At 39.8% G+C, this 19,029-nt stretch overlaps 1 protein-coding gene across 1 annotated transcript; it reads left to right on the top strand.

Annotated features, from left to right (window-relative positions):
• Positions 1 to 2,973: 2,973 nt before the first annotated feature.
• Positions 2,974 to 16,181, top strand: pde11al (phosphodiesterase 11a, like). Its single transcript, XM_059340256.1, has 20 exons — positions 2,974 to 4,032; positions 5,293 to 5,451; positions 6,813 to 6,902; positions 6,996 to 7,136; positions 7,263 to 7,327; positions 7,526 to 7,646; positions 7,767 to 7,842; positions 7,928 to 7,995; positions 8,098 to 8,190; positions 9,168 to 9,218; positions 9,345 to 9,491; positions 9,946 to 10,053; positions 10,599 to 10,708; positions 11,199 to 11,289; positions 12,396 to 12,496; positions 12,725 to 12,802; positions 12,888 to 12,951; positions 13,362 to 13,436; positions 13,575 to 13,658; positions 14,408 to 16,181. Exons 1-20 carry the CDS (start codon positions 3,259 to 3,261, stop codon positions 14,723 to 14,725), a joined length of 2,814 nt encoding a protein of 937 aa, XP_059196239.1. The 5' UTR covers positions 2,974 to 3,258; the 3' UTR covers positions 14,726 to 16,181.
• Positions 16,182 to 19,029: the final 2,848 nt, after the last annotated feature.

Genomic DNA, 19,029 nt, shown 5'->3' with positions numbered 1-19,029 from the left:
GGATGCCCATCATCCAGTCATCAAGTGGATCTGATAATATTACACATTCACAGTTTGGTGAACTAATACAACTAAGCATGGGGAGGGATGAAAACCAAGCTGACTCCCGCTGACACCAGATACAAGCTGGTGTTTGGTTACTGGAGTCGTGTTTCGTTGTCTCTATTCCTATGCAACATATACACAGTTATACATTCAGACAGCATGCCGGAGACAAAGACACAAAACTTGTTCAAAGAAAGTCTCAGGAACAATGCAGAAGATAATTGGGGTCTGAGGATCGTCCTGTTCTTGTTTAGATTGAGACATTATGCACTCTTTCTGCAGAACACCGTATTCTGGGATTTAGTGGACAGCGAGACGTGAGATGTCCGTTTTCCTGCCATGAAAAGGCTCGTCGCTCTAGAGAACACTGATGAAAGTAAATACGGACAAAAAATAACTATAATGCAGATTGATTTCCACATTTTTGAAGAGAAAAAGGGCAGTGCATCCGGAGAATTTCTAAAACTTTTCACATCAAAGGATTTGTATTAATCCTCAAACTCTATTTGATGAGATTTTGTCCCAATTAAGGAACCTCATTGTGTCAGTCTCTAGTGAGCCAAATAATCCCTGATATTACTAAGAGATCCCAGAAAGCCTGCCCACATATTGGGATGGACTCAATTATATGCATGCTTGACAGAAATATGAAAACAACACATCTGACACTAAAGCACTTGAAAACTTGGCTTCATAAGGATTTGATCATTTAATATTCAGGATCACATGAGCACCAATTGTGTTTTTCAATAATTAAAAAAAAAAACAGGTGTATGAAGAGTTTACCTTTAAAAGCCAGCAAACAGGACTTTGTATGTGTGACTGGATCAGATTTCAGCAGAGACAATGGCTTCAAAAACTTTTCAAGGTGTTATAAATAGTACAGCACACTTGATCTGCTCCCCATTATTTAAAACATCAGATACCTGAAAACTGAATCTAAATACCAGTTTTCAACATGCTCACGGGGAGATTTACAGTATAATCAATGCCGCTGCTCTCCCATGGACATGACATGGACTGCTTTCTAAACTGGATTGTTTGCCTTGTTTGTTGGCCTTCACAAGACCCATATTCTGCATTCTGCTTTTTAATTGGGATTCCCAAGAGACCCTGTCCAAAGTCTGAGCAAAACAGCCAAGTCCTATCAAGCAGCCTAAGCTAAGTCCAGTAACCAATTACCCTGCTGTGCCCCAGCGGAGCCGCCGCTCTCTGGATTACTTTCCCTGCTGCTGCATTATAAATGTGCCACAGCCTGCAGTGATTTCCCCATAATATTAACTTATTGTGCACATGCCCGTTGATGCTTAACCCCTACAGGGTTGCACACACCAACTGAACAACTTAATCTGTAGTTTCTACCTCATCAATAACCTCTGAAACACTGATAAATTAATGTGCCTCTTGCTAAAGGAACAACATGTGACACTAGTTATTTTCTCCCTTTATGTTGCAAATTACCAGTTTAAAAAGAACATGCTAAGACCCCCAAAGACCCCGCAGTCCAAACCTAGGGGACTTCATTTTTACTGCACTCATTTTCCAAGTTATTTGAGCTATTTATTTTGAGATAAGTATTCTCACGTAGGATGAAAACTTGGTAACGCTTTACATTAAGGTCCTTGTAATAACCATTAATTAACAAGTAATAAGGCCCTTGTAAGTCCTTACAAGATGCTTATTAACATTATTGTGTTTATAAGCTTATATAAGTGTTAATAATGGCATTACAAACACCCATGACCCACCCATTATGTCTTTGCCATGCCTTTATTAATCTTATTTTGTTTGCTTATTGATATTAAAATATACTTTATTGCTCATCTATTATAAGTTAACTATAAGTTAACTATGCTTTTTGCAACTATTGGATCTAAAGCGAGAACAATGCCTTATTACTTGTTTATTAATGGTTATTGAGGACCTTATTATAAAGCATTAACATGTTTTAATGGTGTAAGTTCTTTGGTTTAGGCAGCAAAACCAAACTGCAATCCTAAAGTTGGGGAAAAACTAACAGATTAGGTGTAAAAAACTTAATTTCCAGACATGAATTCTTTCAACTTTCAACAATGAGACACAAACATTGGTCTCCTGGTTGAAACCCACTCACATGCCACTTGCATTGCTTTTAAAATTACGTTGCTTCATCACTGAACAAAATGTTTTGGGATACCTACAAACTCCAGTGCATCACTTCTCATTAGAAAGCATTTTAACTGTTTTTGAGACAATAGAATGCCTTAAAATCTGTACATCATTTGGGAAAAAATGTTCAGAGGAGAAAAAAATCTGTAAAGCTAACATCCTATTCTATATAATGAAGTGTTCTCCAACTGACTTCATTCATTCGGAGAGCATAACACAACAGTTGTTGAGGATTGGCTGTAATTTCCCAGCTTGGGATAAATAAAGTATATCTATCTATCTATCTATTTATCTATTTATCTATCTATCTATCTATCTATCTATTTATCTATCTATCTATCTATCTATGTATCTATCTATCTATCTATCTATCTATCTATCTATCTATCTATCTATCTATGTATCTATCTATCTATCTATCTATCTATGTATCTATCTATCTATCTATCTATCTATCTATCTATCTATGTGGTCCATGGTGTGAAGGTCTTCGTATCCGACCTGGGGTCAGGGACCCTTTCCTGCTTCATTGTCCTTTAGGTTTCACAAGAGTAGTGTGTGAGTGCCTATTGTTTAAAATACATATTTTTGTTGACTCTCCTACAAACCACATCACTCCTATTACACACTGTACATGGAAAAAGTGTCTTGCCTGCACGTTATTAATGTAAATTCGTGCTGTGTTGTGATTGGAGCCCTGCGGAGTCTCTGGTGGTATAGAATAAAGAGAGCGAGTGAGCAGCCTGCCCTGCAGTTTTTTTTCTATTTCAATCCAAGGAGAATATGTAGGCGCTGTGTTTTCAGCATAGTACTCCACAGAACCCCCAGAGACCAGCTCCATCTGACTGACTGACAGCTGTAGCTCTCATCGATCCGCTCTAACTAAACTCAGGCTGTTTGCCCACTTTTGCTCCCAGTGTTTGAGGAAAGAACACGATGGACTGTATCATAAGGGGGGATGCATGAATAAATGTTTTAAGGACATTTTTTTGCTGCAGCTGCATCATCCACTCGTCTAACTCTTGTTCTGTTGCGTCTCATTTGGTCCCCACAGCAGCTCTCACCATGACAACATTTGACTTCTCGGATATAGAGGCGTTTTTAGACTGCCACCCAGATCTCTTCGAGGAGTATCTCGTTCGAAAGGCGAAATGTGATCAAGTCAGCAGGTGGCTGAAGGAGCACCAGCCGTCCAAAGTGTCCACAGCGGAGGAGAAGCGCGGCGCGGCCAGGGACCCGTTCTGGCCGACCAACCCGGACGGGCTCCGGCGCAGGTCGTCCCACATGGAGCTGCGACGAAACTTCGCCCGGTCCAAAGCCACCACCGCACACCGGACCTACGACGAGCATGTGAGCCTGAGCGAACACGAGTCCCAGTCCAGCATGAGGCGCCGCGCGCTGCTGCGTAAAGCCAGCTCCCTGCCTCCGACCACGGCGCACATCCTGAGCGCGCTGCTGGAGTCCCGGGTCAACGTGCCCCAGTATGCGTCCAGCGCCATCGACTACAAGTACAGGCTCAAGGAGACCAACGAGAGGGAGTTCTTCCTGGAGCTGGTGAAGGACATCTCCAACGATCTGGACCTGACAAACCTGAGTTATAAGATCCTGATTAATGTGTGTATCCTGGTGGATGCAGACAGGTGTTCTCTTTTCCTTGTGGAGGGACCGGCGCACAAGAGGACTCTGGTGTCCAAATTCTTTGATGTGCACTCAGGCACCACTGTCAGACCGTCCTCCAGCACCCTCAACTCCAACGAGGTGCAGGTGCCCTGGGGAAAGGGCATCATTGGCTACGTGGCGGAGCATGGCGAGACTGTCAACATCCCAAACGCATATGAGGTAATTGTGAGCATCTTCATGTGTTTTTATGTCTTTATAATTTAAGTTAATGCAGATATATTCACAGTTAGTGAATACTAGGGCTGTCGTGGACTGAAGACTTCAGTCGACTATAAAACTCGAGTTTGTTGACTAACTGATTATTGATCTAATCGACTGATCTGTAAAACTGTGGCTACTCAAAGACTCGATGCAAAAACACCCATTAGATATTGTGTTTACAAGCTATGTGCTCATAAGGTTCAAACATAATTTAGCATAAAAATAATCACTAATCGAAAAGAAATCTCTGTCATCCAAGACCAAAACGACCAATTAGTGGAGTGAAGGACTAAGAGGTGACAGCCCTCCCACATTACATATCTATCTATCTATCTATCTATCTATCTATCTATCTATCTATCTATCTATACAAAGTGTCCACAGAAAGAGTGGAAGACAATTAAACGAGCTATTCTTGAAGTTGAACTTTGGCAAAGGGGTCGCTCAACCTGAAGAAATGGAGAAAGGGCTCTGGATAATTATCTCAATTATGTCAGAACAAAAAAACCTATCTCAATAACAGCCAAAGAAAAAGGCAGGAAAGCGTTATAATTCTTTCCACAAGCCAGATCTTCTTATACGGTACCAGTTGCGCTCCACATCATTATATCATGGCCCTGGGCTGCAGGGATGATGATGCAGATCCCCCCTGAGCTCTATTACTGCAATGGTGGAGATATGTGTCAAGAGTATTATCATTTTTTTCTGCTTCTAGTAAAACAAGAGGCCTCCTGCAGAGCTGTGAATGGAAATATCCAAACAATTGTGTTTGGTCTGCTTCATTTGACTTGACACAAGACAGAAACCTCAAATACTTGAAGTGATGTGATCATAAAGTGTGTTATTGTGAGCTCATGCATGTTGGACTGTGTATAATAGGGCAGTCAAGACAATAACGATATTATCACAATATCTAAACAGAATATTATAAATTAAATAATGCTGATGGTCAGATTCATCTTTAACTTTGTTTCTTAGGCATTTTCTCTCTTTTTTGGCTAATGAATTACAGTGAAGATGTAAGTGTAGAGAAGTGAAGAGACCATAACTTTATAAAAGTGTTTAAAACAACAACTGAACTGAAAAAATGTAACCCTTGAAGTTGTTTACATGATAGTATGTGTATTATTAACATTATTTCAATATTTCATGAATTCATGTTTGCCCTGAGCGGTTCCCCTGATGTGTAACACTGTGTTGATGTGTCCACTGATCCAGGACCACCGCTTCAGTGACGAGATAGACAAGTTAACAGGCTACAAGACTCAGTCCATCCTCTGTATGACCATCTGCAACAGTGATGGAGAAGTCATTGGTGTCGTACAAGCCATCAACAAAAACCCCACAGGAGCTCCGTTCACCGAGGACGACGAGAAGGTCAGACTCATTCACTCATAGCTCCGTGTTTCACTTTAGACTCATTCACTCATAGCTCCGTGTTTCACTTCAGACTCATTCAGTTTCAGCTCCGTGTTTCACTTTAGACTCCTTTCAGTTTCAGCTCCGTGTTTCACTTTAGACTCATTCAGGATCAGCTCCGTGTTTCACTTTAGACTCCATTCACTCTCACATTCACATTCATTCTACTGGCTGTTTAACAACTTCAGGATTATTGTGGTTGGTTTGACCATTAAAGGTGTTTTAGAGATGGAACACACACACACACACACACACACACACACACACACACACTCACACACACACACACACACACACACACACACACATTAACACTTATTGCACAGAAGCTCTCGAGCCATGCAGCTGAAACAGTGTTTGTACTGTGAATCTTCTTAATGGCTGTGGAGAGGGGCAAAGTGTTCCCAGCAGGATGATGAAGGGAGGAGGTCAACCTCTTACTCAAGTGAGGAGCATTAAATATGTCTGGCTGTGCAATATATACACACATTTAGAAAACACATTTTGAGTGGATACACTTTCAATTGCTCCCTGAGCAATCCACTTGGAATGGGTTTACTAGAATCTGCATGTAATAGCTTTTCTAAAAGAGAAAAAAACTGTTTCCCAGCTTATGAATACAGTTTCATTCTCCCAAACGGTTGACGGGGAAATAATATCTTGTGTATCCTGCACATGTGAGCATTACTGGTTCCTAATGAAGGAGGGAAAGGTGTTCATTTGACCCACTCTGGCTAAATATATTGAAGAGAGAAATGCTGCTGTAGTAAATCTCTGAAATCACCAAGTGTTTGATTTTATTCACCTTTGCAAGAGTTCAGCTGCGCCGGATGCAGCAGTCTGTCCACCAGGGGGCAGAGTGAAGTTATGGAAAATCATTATTCTCATGACATTTGTTCTCTTGCCACTACTTCAAAGAGATCAACTTGGAGCAAAGTTTTGAGTTTGAAGTAATGTAAGGCTTTTAAAAAATTGCTGTATGTGAATCTAAAACAAACTCTAAATATAGCCAAAGGAAACTAATTTTAACTGCGTCTGAGTCACAAAGACACTGAAAATAGAATAAAAACATCTTGATGTGGCAGCTTATCGCGACACTTTAAGGCCCTTAGTATCTCTCTAAAATGCCTTCTTTCTCTAAATCAATACTTCATTAACAGAGAATCTATTTAAGAGACATTTGTGCAGAGAAGCAGCTCCATCATGACTCTCTTCCCTCATCCCCACTCACTCTTTCTTTCCATCTTACCCAGTTTTATACCCTTTTGTTTAGCATACAAATAGCCAAAGATTATGCATGATTTTGTACTTTTACTCAGGTTCTGCAGATGTATCTACCCTTCTGTGGAATATCGATTTCCAATGCCAAGTTGTTTTCAGAGTCTCGCAAGGAGTATGAAAGGAGTAGGGTAAGAGAATGTAAACTGTGCATTTACAAAAAAATGTTTTTTATAGTCATTGGAGAACCAAGAGTGAAATGAACAAGTGTATTGTGTTTTCAGGCTCTGCTGGAGGTGGTCAACGACCTGTTTGAGGAGCAGACGGACCTGGAGAAGATAGTTAGGAAGATCATGCAGCGAGCGCTCACGCTGCTGCAGTGTGAACGCTGCTCCGTGCTTCTCCTTGAAGACATCGACTCACCTGTGAGGCTTTTATCAAGTTTTAAACTTTCCCTGCATCACAGATTCATTTTGTTTCACTTTTCTATTAAACCATGCAACTTGATGCAAAACTCAAATCTGTAATGTGTGTGGTCTTCTCTTCTAAAGGTGGTGAAGTTCTCCAAGACCTTTGAGCTCATGTCTCCCTTGTGCAACATGGACCGTGACATCAGGTGACAGAGACATCATAGAAAAGACAGAAATATATATAATATATTAATTCTAGGGAGATGCAACACAGCAACACACATCATAAATGGATACATACTGTATAGATGTAATTCATACAAATCCATAACACACAACTAATGAGAAGAATGTTCTTCATATTAACTGCTGTTGTCTCCTGTTTGTGTTATTGGCCACCTCAGCATGGAGAAGCTATCGTGCTCCGATTGGCTGATCAATAACAGCATTGCTGAGCTGGTGGCTTCCACAGGACTTCCTGTTAACATCAGCGATGTGTGTCAGGACCCACGCTTCGATGCTGAGGTCTGTTAGACCTATTGGAGCTCACACAGATATATGGACATAAATCTGTGTGAGATATATGGAAATAAATAGCAAAGTAAGTCAAATAAACATGAACTTCACTGTGTCTTATACTTACAGGCGGACCAGGCCTCAGGGTTTCACATCAGATCAGTGCTGTGTGTACCTATCTGGAACAGAACTCATCAGATAATTGGTAAGTTGATCAATAATCAATTTGTCCTCATTTGGAAACAAGTTTTCATGTTACAGTTAATTATGTGCATGTGTGTTTTGTGCAGGAGTTGCACAAATACTAAATCGCCTGGACAGGAAGACGTTCAATGACGCAGATCAGAGACTATTTGAGGTTTGCTTTTTAAACTCTAAATACTCTGTTTCATTGTTCCATTGGGAAAACATGACAAATGTATCAGGTTCATTTTATGTGTTGTTTTTTTGTCGAATACAGGCTTTTGTGATATTTTGTGGACTTGGAATCAACAACACGATGATGTACAATCAAGTGAAGAAGACGTGGGCCAAGCAGTCCGTCGCACTGGATGTAAGCAACACAACACTTTCTTTTACACTTTTTTTTTATACCATTACCCCTTTACTTGGAATACATAAGATATTTATATATATTTGGGTTTCTTTGCTTTTTTCTATTTTGCCGCCATTCCATCGCTTTAAAGTGTTACATATCCAAATAATACAGAGGTAAAACAACAGAGATATTACAGAAATACATCATTGACGGGGATGTAAGCATTTAAACAATATTGCATTAAAACAACTGGTTTAGCAATCACTGAGAGTAATGAGGAACTTTATATAAGCTGTGCTTTGAAATGGAATAATAATAATTTCCATAGACTGCTGTACAGAATGGAAAATAAAGGAAATCCATTCTGTTCAACCAGAAATACATTATAACAATCCAAATTACTATAGAATATAAATAGATTTTGTTACACACTTCAAATTGATTTAAAATGAGTGTATGTGAAACAGTGTATAGTAAGTGGTGTCACTGATTAATGTTAACAGAAGCTCCACATTCATTATATATATATATATCAGCGTCTCCATGTGTTCTGCTCTGCTGCCCGCTATCTAACCTGAGCACTCACATTATCCTCAGCAAACATGGTTCTGCTTCTCTGGCATAAATATTTCAGATGCTTTCAATAATTCATGATAAATACATGTGTGCCAGTCTGCTCACCTCTCATCAAAGGCAACACACACTCCTGTATTTCTGTCACATAATCTTTGCTGTTTCTTTAAACACCTGATGGATTTTATTTTCCGTAAGGAGAGCTGTAAGCAACAAAGTGGTTTTAAGAGCAGAAATGTACTTTCTTTGATCCTGATTACGCAACACGAGAAGTGGGAAAGATACATGGCATTAAAATTCTTGGAACATATTGATTATCTTCTGCAACAGTGTTTTTTCAAGAGTTGGTCTTATTTAACTTACAGGTTTTAACCTCAATAGCATTATATACGTTTTCTCTATCTCACTGGTTTTTTTAGATGTTGTCGTACCATGCTACCTGTTCAAAGGTAGAAGTTGACAGACTCAAGGTAAAGCAACATTCATCTATTATCACCATGCTAACTGATGAATGAGTGGCTGAAGCTGAAGTGTAATTTGTTCTGGAGCCTGTCTGGCTCTGTGTGATTGACAGCTGTGTCCTGTGTCCCCCTAAGGCAGCTAAGATCCCCCTGAGCACCGAGTTAGGCATCGATGAGTTCCACTTCAACGACTTCTCTTTGGACAATGACGCCATGATCACTGCGTCACTACGCATGTTTCTGGAACTGGGCGTCGTCCAAAAGTTTAAAATTGACTATGAGGTGAGGTGATATATGTATATATATATATATATATATATATATATATGACTATATGTCTGGTGATGTGTGTGTCACTGTGTGTGTGTATGCATGGATTATTGGATTATACTCACAGGAGCAGAGAGCTTAAGGAGCCCCTGGAATAGAGTCTCTATTTATTTTTCTCTATTTGAAGTGACTTTTAACATTTATTAACACTGACCACCGAAGTTAGCCCGACACACAAAACAACCAAAAGATATGCAGCACGACCACAAACTCTCAGAAGAACTACAAAGAGACAAAAAACAACAACAAAGAGTTAAAAAAAGACACAACATGACCATAAAAGACCATAAAACAACTACAATGAGTCACACAATTGCAAAGGGATGAAAAAGCATTACAAAGAGATGTGAAATGTCCCATAATCCATCCATGTATGTTTATCACCTTTCTGTCTGTCTTCTTTTAGGTTTTGTGTCGCTGGCTTTTGACTGTGAGGAAGAACTATCGAACCGTGGCGTATCACAACTGGAGGCATGCCTTCAACGTGTCGCAGTGCATGTTTGTTATGATCACAGTAAGTTTATAGATCTATCATTTCTTTCTTGCCAGAATCCTTCAGAATCACGTTCTCCCCCTGAAGCTCTAAACTGTCAAACTGTAAAAGCAAATTTCCACCTAAACAAACTTTAGACGCTTGATGAGGATAACAACTTGTTGAGGTTATTATTATTATTATTATTATTATTATTTGTAATCCCAGTAGACTTATCAAAAAATCAGTCGCTAAAGAACAGATAATTAGGAGGAACCATCACAGGCCAAACATCATTAAGATAAAAGAAAGAATATTTGGGTCAAGCCTTAAAGATAATTGAATGATCAGGTATATTGAGAGCAAGGAAACATCAATAAACAATCTGCTTCTGATCAAAAAGTTCCCATCCTGTTCTATCAAACAGCTAACAGCTAACAGCTAATAGGTAGAAATAAAACAACAACAGATGGTGTGCTGTGGTTCTGCTCAGCATAGATAGATAGATAGATAGATAGATAGATAGATAGATAGATAGATAGATGGATAGATAGATATACATGTGCCTGTTTGCTTCCTCCTGACAGACGGCCAGGTTCCAGGACGTCCTGTCAGAGGCCGAGATTCTGGCGCTGATGGTCGGCTGCATGTGTCACGACCTGGACCACCGAGGCACCAACAACGCCTTTCAAGCCAAGTAAGTGATGCGAGGCTAAATGAATAAAGTAATCTATCTATCTATCTATCTATCTATCTATCTATCTATCATCTATCTATCTATCTATCTATCCATCTATCTATCTATCTATCTATCTATCTATCTATCTATCTATCTATCCATCTATCCATCCATCCATCTATCTATCTATCTATCTATCTATCTATCTATCTATCTATCTATCTATCTATCTATCTATCTATCTATCTATCTATCTATCTATCCATCCATCCATCCATCCATCCATCCATCCATCCATCCATCCATCCATCCATCCATCTATCATCCATCCATCATCCATCCATCCATCCATCCATCCATCCATCCATCCATCCATCCATCTATCTATCTATCTATCTATCTATCTATCTATCTATCTATCTATCTATCTATCTATCTATCTATCTATCTATCTAAAGCATGATAACAAACAGGATCTGGAGGTTTTGCTGCTCTGTGTGTCCTGCAGGACCGGTTCTGCTCTGGCTCTGCTCTACGGGACCTCGGCCACCCTGGAGCACCACCACTTCAACCATGCAGTCATGATCCTACAGAGTGAGGTCAGACCAGCTTTTGTGACATGATTATAATGCTCAAGTAATTAATAATAATGATCAGAGGGTTTATTACAGTCTGTACAGTGCCACACATTAGTCTTTAGCTGGAACATCTGTCCCTAGACGAGATAGATGGAGACTGGAAAACAACATTTGTATCCAATGAAAATGTCATAAAAAACTAATGCAAAACACCTGATACTTCATGACTACATGTCTGTTACAGATCATTGGCAACCTCCAGGTCTAAAAAGTGAAGCCAGTGCAGAACTGCCTTAAACCTGCATTCTTTCTAATGACCAGCAGGGGGCGACACCACTGGTGAAAAAATGAGTCAATGAGAGAATGAAGCTGCTTCTCAGTTAGTTAGAGAGTTATTACCTCAGCAAAATGCCCAGGAGCTTCAAGTTCTCTTCAGAACAGTAGTCCATTGAGTTGTAGGTTGTATAAAAGGGTTACTGTATATAAAAGGTATAAAATAATTATACCTATAGTTGGGGTTGTATATAGCCACCATGAGGGTGATATCATGGTGGCCATGTCCTATTTTCTTATACAACCCCAATTTCAAAAAGTTTGGAGATTGTTTAAAACATAAATCAAACAAAATGTGATAATTTGCTAATCTTTTTTCCTCATGTATTCAATTGAAAACTGTCCAAAGACAATCCTAGTTTTGCTTTAAACTATTAACTTTTGTTTTAGTAAACACGCATTTTGAAAGTGACACATTCTGTTCTTATTTACCTTTTAAAATAAGAACAGAATGCGTCCTAACTCTTCTGGAGTCATGGTTTTACAGTCTATGGTGGTTGAATACTGGGCCAGTGGTGACCAGTTTGAGCTGTGGGACGTTACTGGCAGCACCAGTGAGACTGATGAGCTCGATCATCACCAGCTGTGTCCTCTATTGATTTCTGTTAACAGAGGACAGAGAAAGTCCATACCCGCTGCTAATTAACGTTGATAACAGGAGCCGCGGTTGACAGTGATCGATGACTGAACCAATGCATCGGCTGTAAAGAGACATTTTAGCCACTATTACTCATCCTCGCCTGCTTCTGTTTATGTGCCTACTTTATGCTATATTGTATTTTGTCTTCTCACAGGGTCACAATATCTTTGCAAACCTCTGCTCTAAAGAGTACAGCAACATGATGCAACTATTGAAGCAGGCTATTCTCTCCACAGACCTTACTTTGCACTTTGAGTAAGTGGTCTCTTAAATGGATTCAGTGCTGAAATACTTCATGACTGGTAGAAGATAAAACCGAAATACATTATTACAGAATATTGTTTATTTTTCACATGTACTAAAAGTATTAACATTTCGATTTCTGTGTTTTGACAAATGCTTGTGTGGTGAAAAGATCCTCTAAGTGAATTCTTTTGCCTTTTAACATTTTCTGTATCCTTGACTGTCTCTTTGCATTGTAAGGCGCAGATCCAAGTTCTTTGAGTGTGTTCTGTCTGGAGAATTCAGCTGGACGGATGAAGGACACAGAGAAGTTCTCAGGTTTCCAAATAAAACTTCTGTGGCAAAATCACTTTTTCAGTGAAGAGCAAAACTTGTAGCTACAAATGAGCTTTGTCGTCAACAGGTCCATGCTAATGACAGGATGTGATCTGGGAGCTGTCACGCGCCCTTGGAAGATCTCCAAACAGGTCTGTGTTTGTTTGCTTGCTTCATGTTTTTTAAGCACATTTGTGATTTTATGGCTCAAAGATATAGGTGGTAAAACAAAGGACCATTTTCATGTTCTACCCTTTTCATATCGAGTTTAGGCTCCAGAAATGTGCATGTTCTCCCTGAAAAATATTGTAATTTCTCTTGCTAAGTCACTAAAAGTAAATTGAGCATTAAATATAGACAAATACATTTACATTTAGTCATTTAGCAGACGCTTTTATCCAAAGGGACTTACAGGAAGAGTAATAAGCAAACAATCAAGGTATAGTGCAATAATAATTAGTGCATCAAATATGTGCGCTCTCTAGCTTTTGAGCCCTTGTTTTAACTTCAATATGTTACATCACGTTTGAGTGAAATAATGAAGGATGATTTATGTCCCAAGGTTGCCGAGCTGGTGACGAGTGAATTCTTTGAACAAGGTGACAGAGAAAGGTCTGAGCTGAAGTTGACCCCAGCAGTAAGTTGGTTTTTTTACTTTTCACTGAGATTTCTAACTCAGCATACCCTCCAACCATGTGTGTGACTTTCTTTTGGTAAAATGATTATGATGAATGTTTTTGGTTAAGGATGACAAGAGATTATCTCCTCTCTGTAGGCCATATTTGACCGCAATCGCAAGGATGAGCTGCCGGTCTTACAGCTGGAGTGGATAGATGGGATATGTAAACCCCTTTATCAGGTGGGTAACCCCTGAAGTTCCAGTCACAATCCTGAAGATCTGAAGTTTCATTCTCTCTGGTGGCACCTATAGCGATTATTCTTTATTCGGCCTTGGTAACCATTTTCTCGAAAGTCAGAATGCTACCAAAGACTGGAAAAAAAGGCACATTGATTCCCACACAAGTCAGCTGAAGAGTGAGTCTGTTGCATTAAATGGAATAGAAGTGTTCGCTGCTTGTGATTTTTCTCAAGAGTATCAGCACAATACTGTAAATGCAATTTTATCAGTGGGCCAAATCTCAATCACCATTATGTTACTTTATTGAGCTATAGGTAGTGACTTAGAGGGAGACGTTTCCAATTTTCATCGTGCTCTGTGTCACTGCACAACGTGTCGTACGTGCAGATGAATAGCGCCAAAAAAAAGCCAGCCAAAGTTCACCGGATGATGCAAAACATCAATAAAATAAAATCAAAAATTCATTGATCCCAGATGATAAATTCAGTTAGTCTGGTAGAATCTGCTCATTAATGTCCCAGAAACACAGTTCCCCAACCTGACATAAAAACGAAATGCACAAAACATATCCGCAATTACACATTTTGACCAGCTGCCATTCATTTGCATGTACTGCAGTGACACAGAGCCGGTTGCAAATCTGCAAACTTTTCACTCTTCCTATGTGTCTCAGTTTAAAGTGACAACATTTTGAGCATTATTGGGGAGTAGAGCTGAATATCTACTGTACTCTCCTGTCTTGCTCCCAGGCATTGCTGAAGCTCAACAGGAAGTTGCAGCCGATGGTCGACGGGATAGATGCCAATCGGAATAAGTGGCAGGAGCTCTGCTCGTCCTATCAGGAGGCACGCAGAGCTTCAGTGTCCAATCAGAGCCCTGAATCAGATCAGAGTCCTGAGCACCATGAAGCTGCAGAAACAGATCGACACACAGACTCCACCGAGGCTCTGAAGCCAGCTGAAAGCACCAAGTTTGGGTCAAAGTCTAAGTTCAGTCAGGATGTGAGGTGCAGACAAAACAAAAGTTCCTGCGTTGATGGAAACTTGACTTCTACAGGAAAGAAGTAAAGTAAGTTAATGTTAAATATAGGGTCATCCCTGAAATGACTCAAATGGCACTCTTCCCTGTGATTTTCTAACACATGCACTACCCTAAAATTATTATTATTTATTTTTTTAATCTGGGTAAATTAAATGCATTTTCTTTTTCCCAAGTGTCACTGTGTTAAACTCAGGAGTGTGAATAATTCCTGTTGGTCAAATGATATTTAAAGGGCAGTTTCCCATTATCTGTCTATCTATCTGGAAGTTTTTCATCACTGAGATGGATAAGAAAAAGAGACTGCTGTGAAAACCAAAGAGGGCCACTTATTACTGTAATGTTTTGTAATGGGATCTCCCTCAAAGGCACAAGCCCATTTAAATGCCATAACAAAACAAAAAAGGAATCACTGTGATTTCTCTCACATAAAAACACAAATTGCCATGATGAATGTAGACCGGAGCATGATGTTGTTCCTGAATGTTTCTTACTGTCTTACCTCAGTTGCAAATCTTTGGCTGCATGGCATTATTTTCAGTGTTTGTGGGTTAACCAAGCCTTCAGCAGTCAACTTGTTTTGTGAATTGCATGTGTGTATCATAAAAACCTTGAATCTCTAGATAAGGAATTAGGCAGATAAGTGTGAAAGACAGATATTACTGTATTGATTTTGTAGAGAAGGCCACTGATAGAACTCCTCAGGCTGATTGTGTGTGAGAAACCACCAACCAACTTAATTCCTTAAAAAATGATGATACAGAGGAATACAAATGGTTTTGTCGTATGGGTCTGAAACATAGACTGTATAAAAGAAGTGGATCCTGGTCTAATGCTGCTTGTGGTTACCACATGGGAAGTCTTGGTGCAATGGCCAAAATTACAAACCTGAAGCCTGATTACGAATCTCACTTCATTTCTTGGCAAAAGCCTCCTGAATAGCAGCCGGATTGGTTGAGTTGAGGCATTGACCTTGAGTGCTAAGGATCCAAAAAGCAGCTGGATTTATAATAACACAAACTCAATTTGAGGCTTCAAAATGAGCCCATAAAGCAACAGATGATGCCACAGAGGCTCCGTCCACTTCTATCATACAGTCTGAAAGGAACAAAGTGTTAAGGTAGTTTAGTTTTTTCACAATATCTATTGTTTGTTACACATTGGTTGAACAGTGAGACAAACACATGTCTGTATGTTGTAATGCCTGATCTACTTTCTGTATATTGATAGTAGAATCACAGTGAACCTCAGGATGTCGGTGATGACTCCACATATGCATCAGCTGAGTTTCAGAGCTCCATTTATCTATATGCTGCACACTAAACACAATGAAAATCATCCATTTGTCTTACTCTGTAAGAAGGAAAGATTCTGAACTATGCCTTTAGAAGACTTCAGTTTTGTACATACAGTATGTAAAAATGCCCAAATGGAGGTTTAAAGGCTCTTATAAAGCAGAATGTGTCTTTGTGTATCCATTTGTTTTCTATCCATCAGAGTGTTTTGTAGTTATGGGCTACATGCCGATTATGTTGAAACTGCATGTATCATGTTTGATGTTGATTCTAGACATTATCTTGATGCCTTTGACTGCCCTATGAGATTTGCTTTGCATGAAATTACTGTGAGGGAAATACTAAGTGTTGTTATGTAAGAATATTGTCGCTGCACTTTTGTTGTTGAGAACAGTTAAAGATTTCTATTTTCGATCACGGACTGTACCAAAATTATACACTATTATTTTTTACATCTGACTCTATATTTATGCAAGGTGTAGAATTGGCATTTTCTCCTGCTATTTATAAACTGTCTACTAAAAATACATTATTAGAGAAGACAAGAAAGTGCTACATTTCAGATAAAAGGGGGTTAACCAATCTCCAGCTGGTTTTGTGAATAAAATGCTGAGGCATGGAAACTGATTTTTTGTTGTAATTTGTGATGTATATGTTTATATTGATGGCTATACACAATTACTGTAATACTTCCTTGCAGTAATGCAGCAGACAAAAGATTACTGGAAAGTTTACCGGCATACCTGTGACGTGTGAATTTATTGTAACAGCCAGAAAGTGAATGACAAAGTTCTTATTCAGAGATGTGGACTCGAGTCAGACTCGGTCAACAATTTAATGACTTTAGACTCGACATGACGATCAAAAGACTCTTTAACTCCAGTGACACGGACTGTTCACTTGGACTGGAGCCTTTTGATTACTGCATGTTTTGACATCTTAAAAACAAATGTAACAAGAATTCATTACTTTTGTAAATCTAACATATCATTAAATTTGGTTAAAGGGTGTAATGACTTACGAAAGACTTAAAACTCAAGTTTAGGACTTGGGACGTGGTCCCATCTCTAATGTTAAATGAAATACCTAATAAAGCAAAGGACACATACAAAAATAACCAAATGCACCTGCATTATATGTTGTAAGGAGAGGCTGATGGAGCTGCGCCTCAGAGACCGACACGCTGAACAAACTCTCTCTTCTTGTGACACTATCAGTGTTGTAGAGACATCCCAACAGTCACAATGTGATTAAACTCAATCTGCAGAGATGCAGGAAGGACAATGGGCCCATCAACACCTGCAGCAGACTCACAACCAGCAGCACAGTGCAAAAACTACATCACATTCACCTGCATATCAACAGCAATTACATTATCTATCTATAAAAGCAAGAAGCTCCTGTGTGTGTGTGTGTGTGTGTGTGTGTGTGTGTGTGTGTATGTGGCTTGCACATGGCACGAAGGTGTGCATCCTCGATTTTGAAGATTTTTTAATACATTTTTTGAATTATCCTCATTTTCGTAGGACGTGTTGCAGCATTGCACTGTTTCCTTTTAGTGGAGCCCCGCCCCCTTTAGTGGAGCCCCGCCCCCTTTACTGGAGCTCCACCCCCTTTAGTGGAGCTCCGCCTCCTTTAGTGGAGCCCCGCCCCATTGTGTGACAGGCCTACACCTGGTCAGTAACACAATTCGCTCTGGATTTCCACCCTGACTCATCTCATCTGAAGTCTATTTAGCCTTCCTACCTTTAGGAGTTTTAAAGTGCGCTACAAGGTTCTATTATCCAATAATATTTGAATATTTTCCAGCGAATATCATATGTTGAATGTGTATGTGCTGGAATGGGTTTAAGATGAAATACTGTTGTTGTTCTAATGCTGCTGTTGTCCCCACAGAGTTGAAGGTCCCATATTACATCCTGCAGATCACCATCTCTCTGAAGTCCTCATAGAGAAACAGAGGGAACGTTTAGGCTATTCCTTCAGTTTTCCAGTTGGACTTTTGGGGATCTGTTATTGACATGAATGAGTCTTTTGATAATGTGGCAGAGGCTCTAGCTGAGGGGCCGAGGGGCTCCTGGACCCAGTCGGCCCCTTTAGTGATCCTGCCTGTTTCTGACACAATGCTGACATCAGTCGTCAGAATCTGATGGCTGTACGGTCATTTGGCTGTTTGTCAAGACTCATTCTCACAAGCTTAAGTCTAACATATCAATGTCTGTGCATATGGATATTGTTAGCTTTTTGTGATGGAAATACATTTTCATTCTGACGCTCTGCAGTCCTGTGATTGCACCATCTACTTGGAATAGCTTAAGAACAGAGTGCAATATCCATAAAAAATGTTTCCAAATAATCTCATCATGGAGCAAAAAGAACAAAGCTCATCCATGAATAAAAAATCACGAGTGAGAAAAACACTTGTGACCTGAAAAGAGATGCTAAAGGTTAACTCAACCACGAAGCCGACAAAACAGAGCCGCAGCCTCACAGAGAGCACATTGTCGAGAGAATTTTCACATATTCATACAGTCTCTTTTAAATCCCGTTATTCATCTGCGGAGAGTGTTTGATGTTGATTTTAATAAGGCAGTGAGGTGAGGCAACAGCAGCAGCAGAAGTGTGTAAAACTCGACGCACATGCAGCCGCCAGCTGCCGAGCCACAGCCATAGCCGGGCCTTAATCTATAATTTAACATGGATTGAGTTTATTCTCCTCAGGGTCGATGATCAGGGGAGGGAGAGCCTTCCAACCTCGTTCTGATACCGGGCCATAGTCTTTGATCTCTCCCTCTCTCTCTTTCTCTCCTCTCCTGTTTTATCTCCCTCACACACAGACACAATGTCTTTCACTCTGTTCATCCTGCACGCTTTGCACATACTGACAAACAGATGCAAAGCGCTAAATGACTGGGTGAAAAACAAACACCCTGTAGAGACTCTGTAATGTTTAATAACCTCTCAGATATTCATACACCTAGTTTGTATCCTGAGTCATTCCTTGTGAGCAGAGGCTGAGAATAGAAACAAACCTCTGG

The sequence above is a fragment of the Centropristis striata genome, chromosome 8, assembly GCF_030273125.1.
Source record: "Centropristis striata isolate RG_2023a ecotype Rhode Island chromosome 8, C.striata_1.0, whole genome shotgun sequence".
Lineage (NCBI taxonomy): Eukaryota > Metazoa > Chordata > Actinopteri > Perciformes > Serranidae > Centropristis > Centropristis striata.
This window is presented reverse-complemented; position numbering and strand designations above follow the sequence as displayed.

Coding starts and splice junctions, on each gene's coding strand:
- pde11al (XM_059340256.1), top strand. CDS start 3,259: ATGACAACATTTGACTTCTCGGATATAGAGGCGTTTTTAGACTGCCAC. Junction 7,137..7,262: donor TTGAAGACATCGACTCACCT/GTGAGGCTTTTA, acceptor TCTCTTCTAAAG/GTGGTGAAGTTCTCCAAGAC. Junction 7,996..8,097: donor CAGATCAGAGACTATTTGAG/GTTTGCTTTTTA, acceptor TGTCGAATACAG/GCTTTTGTGATATTTTGTGG.